General features: G+C 37.2%; 1 protein-coding gene across 7 annotated transcripts in view; it reads left to right on the forward strand.

Moving 5' to 3' along the window:
* RIMBP2 (RIMS binding protein 2) overlaps positions 1-12,667 on the forward strand; it is a gene marked incomplete at both ends in the record, with an annotated part of 154,082 nt that overhangs the window by 91,123 nt on the left and 50,292 nt on the right. For 4 of the 7 annotated variants that reach the window (XM_082324933.1, XM_082324931.1, XM_082324934.1 and 1 more), the window contains 2 exons: positions 5,988-6,089; positions 9,951-10,001. In XM_082324933.1, the coding sequence (XP_082181059.1) occupies positions 5,988-6,089; positions 9,951-10,001 (153 nt within the window). Of the gene's footprint in view, positions 1-5,984; positions 6,090-9,950; positions 10,002-12,667 lie in introns of those variants that run through there. The other 3 variants (XM_082324932.1, XM_082324930.1, XM_082324936.1) reach the window with 2 other exon arrangements.

A 12,667-nucleotide genomic window follows, 5' to 3' on the forward strand; every position in this document is an offset into this window, starting at 1 on the left:
TTCTAGAGAAGCTTAGTGCGCTGGTGTCTAGCCATGCTTGTTTTCTAGATACACAGTTGTTTTCATGTCATCAATTTGCTGCTTCCTTTTCAACTTAGAAAAATTCAGTATTGCATTTTGAATCCTAAGTGTATTCTTCAGTAGAGGTTTCACTGCTTAGTTGAAGATGCTGTCCTGCTTCTGTTTTCCTGGTTGTTGTGCATAATGCAATGGGACAAACCAATTCTATGAAATAGTGGAATTCACCAGGTGAATCTAACAGAGATGAGATCTAGCTGAGGTGATGGAGTAGAGTAAGAGTAAAATTCAGTTGGAAAATGCAATCACCCAAGAGATGATTACTTAGCAGCTAATTCAATAATTTGTATATGTTGAAACAAAGTGCAAAAAAAGTTCTGGTGGTGGGAAGGATTAAATAAAGATGGAAGTCAGTAACTTGATAAGCCAAACCTGATAGATGGATCATGAGTCATGGAGAAGTGTCTGAAAGTTCCCTTACAGACAGTGAGCTGGTGTCCAGTGTGAGGGGGTAGAGGGAGCCGGTGGAAGGAAGCATATGATGTGGTAGAAACACTAACTGATTTGAATGGGCCACTGTTCCCAGGTTTTATTAGTTGTAGAAAATATGGAATTTGTGATGTAGAAGACTGCCACCAAAACATGTCTTGAAGAGGGTTAAGCGACTAAGATTATTTAAAAAAAAAAAAAAAAAAAAAAAGTCATGCATTTACAGCTGTTTGCATCGGTGGAGGAACTGCACTGGTGAGGACCACAGTGAGAATTCTTGAGAGAGAAAACACTTGTAAACACTTGTCTGTACTTCACACCATTCAGAAAAATGAAGGATGTGTCTGGTTAGAATAGAGCATTGATCCAGTGCTGAAACTTTTTTGACAGACTGCCAAAGAGCTGCTTGTTTTTCATCTTCTCAAGCCCAAGATTTTCCTTTTTCAAACCACTGATGTGGCTGGTAAAGGAGGGATGCATGCCCTGAGAGGAGGAGGAGGTGGAAATGAAAATAAGTGGTCTAAGATCTTAAATTTTGAGCAAGACTTTTCTTTGCAGAATGTTTTAATAATGCTGAGTGGCTTTGGCCAATGCTTGTCATAAGTACAGTCACTTATTTAAAATTGGATTTGTTAATGATTTTGACTTACATCAGACTCACTCTAAAAGGGGAAAAATAGTTTTGCTTTTGGCTGCATCAGAATAGATCTGGGCTTTTGGAGATGGTTTTAGTGATGAAAATGGCTATCTGTTTGAATTTTGAGAAGGAGAGATTTTATTTTTGGCTTGTTGCACTGGTAAATATGTTGTTGAAACCCTCTCTCAAGCTTTATTTGATAGTGCTCAAGAGGTAAGGAGAAGGTTTTCGAGCTACAGATGGAAATAAAAGATGGTTGTAAGTTATGTCCCTCTTGCTAAGCCTCCAGAAGACTGTGGGGTTATCAAAAGTAAGCCGACTGCTCTGTAGACCAACTTATTCCAGCAGCTTCTGGAAACATGAGCTGTTGAAATCACGTAGCAGGCAATGCCAAGGGGAGTTAACTGTTACGTGTATTGTTGTGCAGTGAATTATCAACGTCCTGTTTACCAGTCAATAAGTAGCACTGATGGAATAAATCTAGAATTATGTGCAAATAAGAATACATGTACTGTGAAAGGAAAATTAAACTGGTTAATTGAATAGAAGAGTGATACACTGTTACCGGTCTTTAGACTAATACAACTTTCCCCAGGAACTAGTAGGAAGTTTTTCTCTAGCAATGGAAGATAATTTACTTTTTCTGTTATTTCCTTCGTTTTCTTCTGGGGAATACAAACCTGGCAGTTCCACAGATCTTTATCACGAATTTGCTGTTTTACTGTGAGCCACGTGCTAGTACCTATAGAGAGTAGAATCAACACCTAGAAGCTGTTTCAACAGATATAGCTTGCCTGTGCTCTCTATATGATGATTGTGGGATTCCAGCTTGATAACTGCAGAAATTCACTTCTTCAAGAAGCACATAGTAGAAAGATAAGAGGAAAAAAGTCTAAAAAAGAAATGAACTGTGAATTCATGGCTCATCTAACAGCTGAGGATTAGACTTCGCTCTAAGTAAATAGGCATTAATGCTCATTTCATCAAATCAAAATACAAATTATTGTCTGGACTCCTGTGCTACTAAAAAAACCCACTTTCATGAGCAATAAAAACCCTTCTTGTACCCTGTTCAGATACTGCTTTTGCTAGGCTGGTATGTTTTTGAACACTTGAAACTCCACTAATGACGGACTGTGTTTTACTTTCTTAAATTAAAGAACATACTCCCTTCTTAGGCCGTACCAAACAATGTTCATTGCTTCACTCTTTAATGAGGATATTTATTGGCATTTCACTTAATGCTTCCTCTAAATTTCTTCTGTAGAAGAGCTGAATCTGGTTATTTGACTTGATTTTGCTTAACTTCTACTGAAATAATACTGCTAATGCATGTGGGAGAAACAGTCTGTAAATCTCACTGTTCTGCTTAAGAATTCCTTCAAAAGTTTTCCTTCACTGAAACAAAAATTATCTGGTGGATATAGAGACCCTGGCTTTTCCTCTTCAGTAGTTCTCTCCCTTGAGCAGAACCCTTCTGAGCTGGCAGAGTACCTTGAACAGACTTGAAACCCTGAATCTCCTTTTTAGCATTAAACCGTGCCGAAGCAGATGCAGTTAATTGTGTATTTCATGTGTGTCCTCATATGCTCGGGAAATTAGTAGTTTGAAAAAATGGTTTGCAGCTTTCCAACCATTGGAAGGTTTTGAGAAATATTTAGCCTAGTTTCCCTGTCAAAAGAGAAATTCAGTTAGCTTTCTGTTATCTCAGGGTGTATCAACAAAGCAGAAAAGGGAAGATGAAGAACTGCTGAATTAGCTAACTTCTGAGAATCTTCCCAGTGCCTCTCAGACAGAACAGTTCTGATTTTCTGATGTGTTCAGCCAGCTTTTCCCATTCATTCCACTGTAATGGTGCCCACCCATCTGCAAGCGCAGATGACAAGTCCTTTGATCAGAGTACTTGGGTGAGAATTAAATTTGCTCCCCATTCAGCATCATGTATGAGTTCTGTCTCATAAACAAGACTTCAGTACTTGAAAGCCATTTGAATTTGTTCTAGCATTAACCAGTTGCAAGGTTTAGAACTGTGAAAGTCACTGCTCTAGGAAAGAATGCGTTTCTTCGTTTTGTTTGCAGCTGCAGGCAATACGGTGCAACCACTGAAACAGTTGGAGCGAGGATGGGCTATTCATTGTCAAATCCCCCTGCTGCCCATGAGGAAGCTGGAAAAACAAGAACTGTCTGAGCAGGTCCCTTAAGTGCTATTTCAGAAACAGTTTATACTGTACAGCTGTCTTGCTCTGTAGTTTGAAAGAAAACTGAGATATCCGCCATGTCCCCAGTTCCTTCTCTGCTGTGTAGCAGGATTCTTGCCTTTGATCTGAAAGATACACTGAAAAGGTTCCTTCTTCACACTGTCTTTGAAGGAGAGATCATTATTTGTCAATTGTTTTGAAATACGAAGTCCTTATTGTATTTTTTTCTGTGCTCTTTTAGATGTGGATTAGCTTTAGAGTAACATTATTAGGACCTCTAGAAAGGGTGCAGAAAGGGAAGTGCAAATGTACGTGTTTAGAACGTTCTAACCTGCCTCACGTTAAGGACCGCGATGATAGCATGGACAAATGGATTGCCACCACCTACACCAGCCATGGCAATGTGATCATTGTGGAAGTCAATCCAGAAGGAAGATGCAGAAAGAATTCAGCAGCTCAGAGCTTTCTCCCCGCTGTTCTTCTAGTGATCTCTGCAGTCCTCCTCCACTGCCCTAACCTATTCCCCTCAGGCTTGGAAGAAGAAATGACAGCAGCTGATGTGCAGATAGGAAGCGCAAAACAGATTTGCAGACAGAACTGATTTGTGAGCAGAGTGGGAGGGGAGGAATTGCTTCTGGTTTGGGGGAGATTTAATTGCTGTACCAGGGGAGGGACAGATGCTGGGGTGAAGAGATCCTTGCTGCTTTAAATACGAAGTAGATCATGACAATACTAAACTGACTGAGAGATACTTTTAGATTAACATAGATGACCAAATCGTCTTTTCTGACCTTAAAATCTGTGAACTGTAGATCGTTAAATACGTATTTTAGGAAACATAGAAATTAAAAGCTGGGGAGAGTCACAGACCATGTATCACAATCTGTTTCTTCATTACATTTTATAGATTTGCTGTATGGTCACACTATTAATTATTTATTGATCTCTGCAAAGGACTAGAAATGTTCTGTATTAGCTTTTGGAAAAGTAGTAAGAACTTCATGGTATCAAAATATGCTGTACCAAATCTGGTACTAAATCTTGAGAGAGCGAAGTGAGACCTTTTGGTTTTTTTCTGATAATTAAAGGTTTTAATTAAAGGTGTGAGAATGACTTGATTGCCTCACCATTTCTTGAATATAAGAAATGTGCTGATGCTCCATTGGTGTCAAGTTTTACATAAGACTTGATAGGAGCTACTGAGCTTTGTAAATGTAGCTTCATGCTAATTTAAATCATGGGTAATGCTAGTTAGCAAGATAGGTTATGTTCATTCACATGAGATGAGAATCGAAACCATTATTTATGGTCATTATTAAATACTGAGACTAGACATTACCCATGAACAGATCCATTTAACTTTTGTACAATATGCAGAGTTCAGAAATGTCTACAGTCAAAATACTGAATCCTCACAAAACTCCTAGAAAACAAGCCATAGTTGAGGGTCAAAACCGATGAATTCTTTGAAATCTTTGATGATTTTTTTTTGTTGTTTTTAATCAACACGTCAAATAAAAATAAATAACTCCCAAGCAGAAGCGAAACAGAGTATTGAAGACATTTCTGCTTCTTTTGCAAACATATCCAGATTGACAGAAGTCAGCCTCACTGTGCTGCCCCTCTTTGTTGTAACATGTAGCAGAATATAACAGCTCATTAAAGGTTAGCAATACGCTTGGTAGAATTTTGTCTTATACACAAGAAGAGGTATTTTGGCCTGTTCTTGTCAATTGCAGCCACGTGTTTCTGTTTCCAAGTGCTGGTACCTAATAGGTTTGTGTGTAATAACTCATGGTGCTGCAGATAGGACGCTGTGCCTCTGCTCTGAGAGTATTATGGGAATAATATGTAATTTGGAAAATAAAAATCTTTAATACCAGTTTCACCGGAGAAGAGATCATAATCTATGAAGAGATCTTTCTTAACTCCCATTTATTAACAGGGTGTTAGAAAGTTATAATGATATTGGGAGAATAATATTAACCTGAAACGAAGAAGATTTCTATCTGCAAAGGGTATCTTGACATTGTTCAGCTTGTGCTCTTCCCAAGAACCTTTCGCATATTGCTTTCAATCATTAGTAGCAACTGTCCTTTAAAAGTTGTTTTTGAGTACTGTGTAGTCATTTTTGTCACAAACCCACCTGTGTTAGTTTTGCTTTGTCTAATTTCCTATAAATAATAGGCAGAGATTAGCAAAGGTAAGCTATTTCCTTTGGGTCATCATTTGCAAAACAAATCACAAAACCATATCCTAGATAAAGAGGCATTTAGGGAATTGTCAAGCTAATTCTTTCCCCAGCTTTTAATTTTTCAGCACAATGCCACATATAGATGTGTGCCTGATGGATAAAATGGGTACTCTTCACTTGTGCATCAGAGGCCACATTGCTGGCAGTGACGGAGCCGTATATCCTAAAAACGATTGCTGTCAAAATGCCTGAGTTTAGCACTGGCAATATGCTCCTGAGTACTGACCAAATTAAAATCCTATCCAGTTTCCAGCTTGCGTGTTGGTGATACCAGAGAGCTTTTATGTTGAGATGAACATCTGCATGCTGGGAATGGCACCATGTTTGGCCGCAGGTAGAGTATGTTGAAGTCTCCTGATTGATAGTTTTTCTGCTTCCTTTGAAACAGCATATGCGAGAGGCTGCTGAACGGCGGCAACAGCTGGAGTTGGAGCATGAGCAAGCCTTGGCTGTTCTCAACGCCAAACAGCAGGAAATTGAACTCCTGCAGAAGGTAAGTGGAGACAGGGAAAGCCAGGTGAAATAGCCAATTGCAGTGACAGAGCACAGGTCATGAAACAGCTCTCCTGCTTTAAAGGGACTTAAACCACACCCACCAAACTGGTTCCTGTTCTGGATCGTTCTGCATGATTGCTGATGCAGGTGTGACAAGTAGACATTTACTGTGGGATTTACGCGACTGTACTAATTGATTTATAAATGTTTATGCCAGTGAAGAATAACCTGACCAGTGTATGTAAGTCCTCGTATTTCTCAATAGGGAGAAAAGTGATACTAATACATGTATTTCCTTTGTATTTCCATTGCTTCCCTCTGTATTGGGCTCAGGAATATTTGTGCGTTCCTTAAATGTCAGGAAGGAATACGGTCTTAATTTCATGATAATTAAAATATGGGGAATCCACCATTCCCTTGTCAGTTGCCTGGAACAGTTAATCATTCTCAGTGACATATTAATGTTTTGTTAGGATGTCTTGGCTTCCTCTTCCAGACACTGGCAATTCTTACTACCTTTCTACACTAAATTAGATTAAAATAAGTCCTTGTCAAGGTACTTACACATCACAGTTGACCTTCTTTTTCATAAACTAAACTGTTGTTTAAGTATCTCATTTCCAAGCTCTTCCTCTAATTCACCAATCACTTTAAGACCTTTTTTTTCACACTGCAACTTCTCAGTATTCATTATAATATAAAAAACCATGGTATTGAGTTTCAGTCTTACCAAAGTCACTTAAAGCTGCAATTGTCTCAGTACTAATGTTGATTTTTCCAATTGCTTGACCAGATCAAAACACAGAAATAATAAAGCTAATGATAATTTGGTAGAGAATTAGCATGGAGGGACATTCTCAGCAGAATAAAAAGATATATCTAAATATAGTTTACTTGAAATAGAAAGCTTCACTTGACCAAATGAAATCTTCCAGTTAATTTTCTGTTAGCCTTTCACAACTAATCTATTTAGGTATATTTGAAAATGCCATTTCTTGTTATATTCAGCTGTTATTATTTGAATTTCCACTAAATTTTGGACTTAAATTTCTTGGAAAAGCAATGGAATCGAAGAAAGGTACAGCTTTTCTTCTTGCTAATTTTTGTTACATTCTTCTAATAAATCCACATTACATGGGTCTTTTTGTTACAGATTGGCAACAGGAGACCAATCTCTGTAATACTGTTTTCTCCAGTCATTTTTGCTAAGCTGTAGCATGATAGACTTCAAGCACAAACAAGGTTGTATTTATTTGTTATTTTACTCAGTGTGACTAGCTCAGTGGACCTGAAGTAACATGGAATACAAGATCGTTTATGTTAAAAATGATCATCTAATAATCATTTACCACTAAGTTCCACTAGAATTTTAGCTTAGAAATCTCATACTAAAATCCACCATAGCAATTTATCTGTGCATTACTTAGTAGAAGCTTTTAAGAAATAATTCATCCTTCTTACTGGTTTCATTCATTAGCCTGAAATACTCCTCCTAGGACTTTGCACAGACACTCATTTTCACCCTGAAACATCTAATTCTTTATGTGATTAAGTTGCTATTGTGTCTTTTATAATTATTCTTGCCTTTCATGATAAGGATCTGTGACAACTTAAATGAGCATTCTACCCATCACATCTCTTGACAAAATCTGCCTGTGATATTCATTCTAGATACCACTCAAGAAGAAAAAGGGCTTTTTTTTTTTTTATTTTTGATTTTCAGCCCTTCCAAGCTCAGCTTCTTTTCCATTGTGACGTGTTGGGATCCCAGCTTGGTTAAGGTGCTTAGCTGCTTCTGTAATGCTATTATTTATGCTATAGAACAAGAATGAAGACCAAATTAGTACACAGTATGGGTAGAAGAGGTAAAGTATTCAAAACATTGAAAGATTTTGGGGGGATGTCTGTACTGTGTACTGTTCTACCTTGCAGAGAGATACCCAAGCTACCTGTAGTTCTCTAGGCATGGTAGTAGAGATGAGCACAGACTAATTTGTCCTGCTTTAGCCTCTGGCCTGCTGGTATGCAACACATCTCCTTTTCAACATTATGATGTTGTCAGAAAAACAGTTTAAATTAATCTGTTACCTAAGTAACTATAATATTTTGCTCCCATCATTAAATAGGAATTGCTGGCTCACATTTCACCCAGAGCTGACCTCCCAATGTACCTAGTACATGTGTGTTAAATTCTTACTTCCTTTTTTTTATGAGAATCATCCAATTACTTGGAAAAGTACCATGAAATGAAAGTAGTAACTCCAGGCAGTAACAGGATGACATTTCACAGCATATCTTGTTACTGTCGTAAAGTTGCTGATGAACCACAGAAATGTGCACTTTAAAACAGAGCAAGTTACTGGTAGAGTCTGATGCTTTTGTTGTCACGTTTTGATATTCTAAATAAAAATTCATTGTGTTTTTAATAAATGTACAGACTGATCAGATTTTCAGCCTGAAAGGAGTAATATAATATTGTTCATCAAGGTTTTGTGTTGATAGGAAATCAGATGGTCTTTTTCTCCAAGAAAGCCTTACTACAAGGCAGTTCGATGTAAAAGAGAGATAGCTATTGATGCAGGTTTTCTAATCATTTATCAAGAACTCATATTCTGGGTAGATTTTATTAAACTTGTAATGATGGATAACACAAGGCTTTCTATTACCTGTCATCATACGTTTGCTAATGTTCCTGGAGCCAATATTTTATCAGGTGGTAGCAATAAGAGTTATTACTGTAGTACAGGAAGAAATATGACTGTGCTTGCAGGACCGAAGGAGGCTTTATTACCATGCATGACAGTGAAGTATAGTTTGGGTATGTGTTTTTGGTTGTGACTCTATGGCCTGACCCAGCTTCCACTGAAACCAATAAGGGAGTAGGGTAGCCCTCAGAGATGAGGAAAATGAAGTTAACATAGCTGTGTCAGTGTCCGTCATGGGAGTATCTGACCCATTAAATTGGAAAGTCTGTGGGGTGTTGCCCTCTGCTAAACTGGAGGGTTTAAAGACTTTTCTCTGATGAGGAATGTACAGAATGTGGTCTTTGTGTTACAGTAAAAAGGAGCTAAGAGGCAAAGTTAGTGCATCACACTGCTATCAGCCTGATATAATGGTTAATAAAAAGTTTTGCTTATTTTGAGCAAGCTTCAATAAAGAAGATAGTGAAAACTTAAATGGAAATAAAGTGAGGATAACACAAAGTTACCGAGTGCTGGTTTTTTTGCTTTTAAGGTTTAGAGTTTTCCTGACCAAAATTTGATAACTGAATTTCTGAGCTACATAAATACATTTTTCTGCTTTTATTGATTCCCTCATTTCTTCTTTGACTCAGTTGATTGGACCCTAAGTGTTGCACTCCTGTTTAGAGACAACCTTTCTTGTGGTTGCCTTTGAAGTGTTTTGTGAGCTACTTACTTAGATGATAAATACTGTTGCTGCATAAAAAGAATGAACTTAATTTTGTGTTGCTTTCTCCTAGATGGTACGGTAGGTTTCTATACTACGAACCTCCTGCAATGTAGAATAACAAGTTCATTTTTCAGTTTTAATTTAGAGGGTTTCAGAGATACTTCTGATGTGTTCTTGCAGGGTGTTGAGCATGCTCTTCTTGCTCCAACAAAATACTGATGCTATTAAGCTTGACTGAGATTCAATCTCCTAAAAATAAGCAGTTTTTTCAGTGGCTTGGAAGCAAAGTGCTATAGTAATATTGACAGAGCCATCCCTTCAAGACTGTAATTGGCTTTGGATTTGAGTATGCAGTATGCCACTTTATGTGATTAGAGCATACTGTATGTGGCATGACTAATTGATTTCTCTTTTTTCTCCCTTTTCTCCCTTTAATTATAAAATCAAGGCTCAGGTTGAAGCTAAGAAGGAACATGAAGGAGCAGTTCAGTTGCTAGAGGTAAGATGTCCTTTGTGTTACCTTTGCTTGTGGAGGTTCCATTCTGAGTGTGATAACTTCACAGTATCATCGCTTTTGAAAGTTTTAAGTAATATGTGGGCAAACAGGGTTTTTTTCCTCTTTCTGATGTATTTGCATCCTTTAATGATTATAAGTCAGTTAGGAGTGCATTAAGCTGAGCTGTTGGAAGTGATGTGTGTACCTCAATTTCTCTTTGTATAGAACAGAAATTTTAGTACCTTTTTTTTTGTAAAATACTATCAGATACATAGAAAGGAAGTGATTACTTGTAAGAATTATTATTGTTTAGGCTGGAAGTATAGCTGCAAATACTAATCAATTACCTAAGGTTCCTATTTAAATACTGTCTAGTAAACATAAAGCAACATGTTAAAGAGCCAGAATTTTTAAATGTAATGAAAAAATTTGGATAGTTTGAAAAACCTTCAAAGGACGTGGTAGAGAGAGAACACTTCATTCTTTTTATTGGAAAACTAGATCTTTTCAAGGTAGTCCGAACTGGGCATTTGAAAATCAAGGCCACCAGAAACATATTCAAAGTTTTAATTAGAAACACAGAATAATTCTGTTTGGAAGGGACCTCTGGCTACCTGGTCCAACTCCCTGCTCAAAAAAAGGCCCTCTTTAAAATTACTGTAGGCTGCTCAAGGCTTTGCCCAGTCCATAAATATCTCTGGGAATGGAGATATGACAGCTTCCAAGGGCAGACTCTTTCAGTCTTTGAGCACTTTCATTATGAAGAATATTATTCTTGTATCCTGTCAGAATTTTTCTCTGGATGCTACCCATGTCCATTGGCTCTAATCCTGTTGCTGTGTATCACCAGCAGGGGCCTTTCTTAGCATTTCCCAACTATGCTGCAATATGGTTTTAGAATTTGCCAGTGACTATTGGATTTCATAAGTAAACACTGTTAAATAACATACGTTGTGAGAGATGATTCAGATTATCTGATTTACTAACTTTTAAGGCACTAAATACCTGCACATCCTGACATCATCCATAAAGGTAACATCATCCATAAAGATACATCAAAACATCTTAGTATTTTCCTCAGCAATTGCTCAGTTACGGCCTTGGCATGGGACATTTCCTGTAAATTCATTAGTAGCTGTGTTTATGGACTTTACATCACATTTCAAGCCTTCATTCAAGTCATTAATCCTAAAGAAAAATCTCGTCATTTAGTCTTCAGTGCCTAAGGATGCAGAATTGCTTGTGTCTTGTATAGAAGTGACACGAAGAACAGGAGCAAATTGTTATTCCCATTCACAAACCATGAGCATTGCTGTCAATTTTAGTTGGAATACGGCAAGGCTTGCAAAACCTCTTTGTCTTAGGCTGGAGTGAAATTTTTAGAGATTTTAAACTGGGACTCTTATATAAAATACTGGAACCTTTGTAATGGATACACACAGTTATGGTTAAATTACATATGAAAACACAAAAAAACAAAGGAGAATTGAAATAAATTAATACACTCGAATACCTGCCTGGTGCTGACAAAACCTTTTATTCCCTTTGCTGTGTGCTGTTCAGAAATGCAGGCTGACCCACAATGTTGTGCAAGATAGGACAAATGACAACAACATGTAGCAGAAGTTAGAACTCCTATAAGAAGGTTCCTAAAGCAAACAATTCCTCCCCAGTTTTTCAAAACTAGGCTCAACAGATTCTTTAAGTTCCAATCATATTGTTTGATGTACTTGGATAAGGTAAAGTGTCAGAAAATATAGATGCACAAGTAAATAGCACGCTAGCTGCATCCAGATTTCCTTTTGTTCTTTTTGTTCTTCATTTTTTCATGCAAAATAGGTTTTCGCTGATAACTGCCAATGAGTTCTTCTGTCTGAGGAAAAGGCATTAAATGGTTATTAAGTCTTAATATACCATACATATCATAAAGAACATGTTACACTGTAGATTGATTATAGCAAGTGTGTTGTCAACATTTCACTTAGAAATCTGTTTTTAGCAGAAGGTAATTCCTAGTCTTTTTACCTTCTCACAGTAGTTCTGCTGTCTGCATACTTGCTGGTCATGCACTGATGGAAGGTGGTTTTTCTGGTGCATTGATCATCTTTAAAAAAAAAATTAAATTGTTTATTTATATCTATAAAAGTTAATATTCCCACAGAACGTGTTTTACTCGTATGTTTTCATTATCATCATATATTAAGTTTGTTTTGCCTTTAAGAACATAGGATTAAATTATTTAATATCTGGTGGAAAGTACATGATGCAGCAAAACTTAAGTAGAAACAAAGCAGGCGAGTGATTATTTACCCCCCTCAAGCTAATCAAAATGCCTATTTAGCTGATTTGTCTGCAACCTCTGATTTGCATAACCCCAGCAAGGTTTCCTAAGCTTTTGCTTTTTATTGCCATTAGCCCTTTAATTTTTAGCATTTTATTTAATCTGCCTTTTGCAATTTAAGACCAGCAGTGCTATTGATTTCTGAAGCATTCTATAGCGTGGTTTGCGTTAATGCATGTTTTTACACGTGTTAACTGTTCTAATATATTTTGCTTTGAAATGTAAAAAAAGTGTTCAAAACTGGTTTTATTCCTTTGTTTATTTCACATCTCTTTGTTTACTGTGTCCTGTTTGGAATTTATTGCTTTGCACTTCATCCAGAACACCT

The sequence above is a fragment of the Platalea leucorodia genome, assembly GCF_965183815.1.
Source record: "Platalea leucorodia genome assembly, chromosome: 12".
Taxonomy (NCBI): Eukaryota; Metazoa; Chordata; class Aves; order Pelecaniformes; family Threskiornithidae; genus Platalea; species Platalea leucorodia.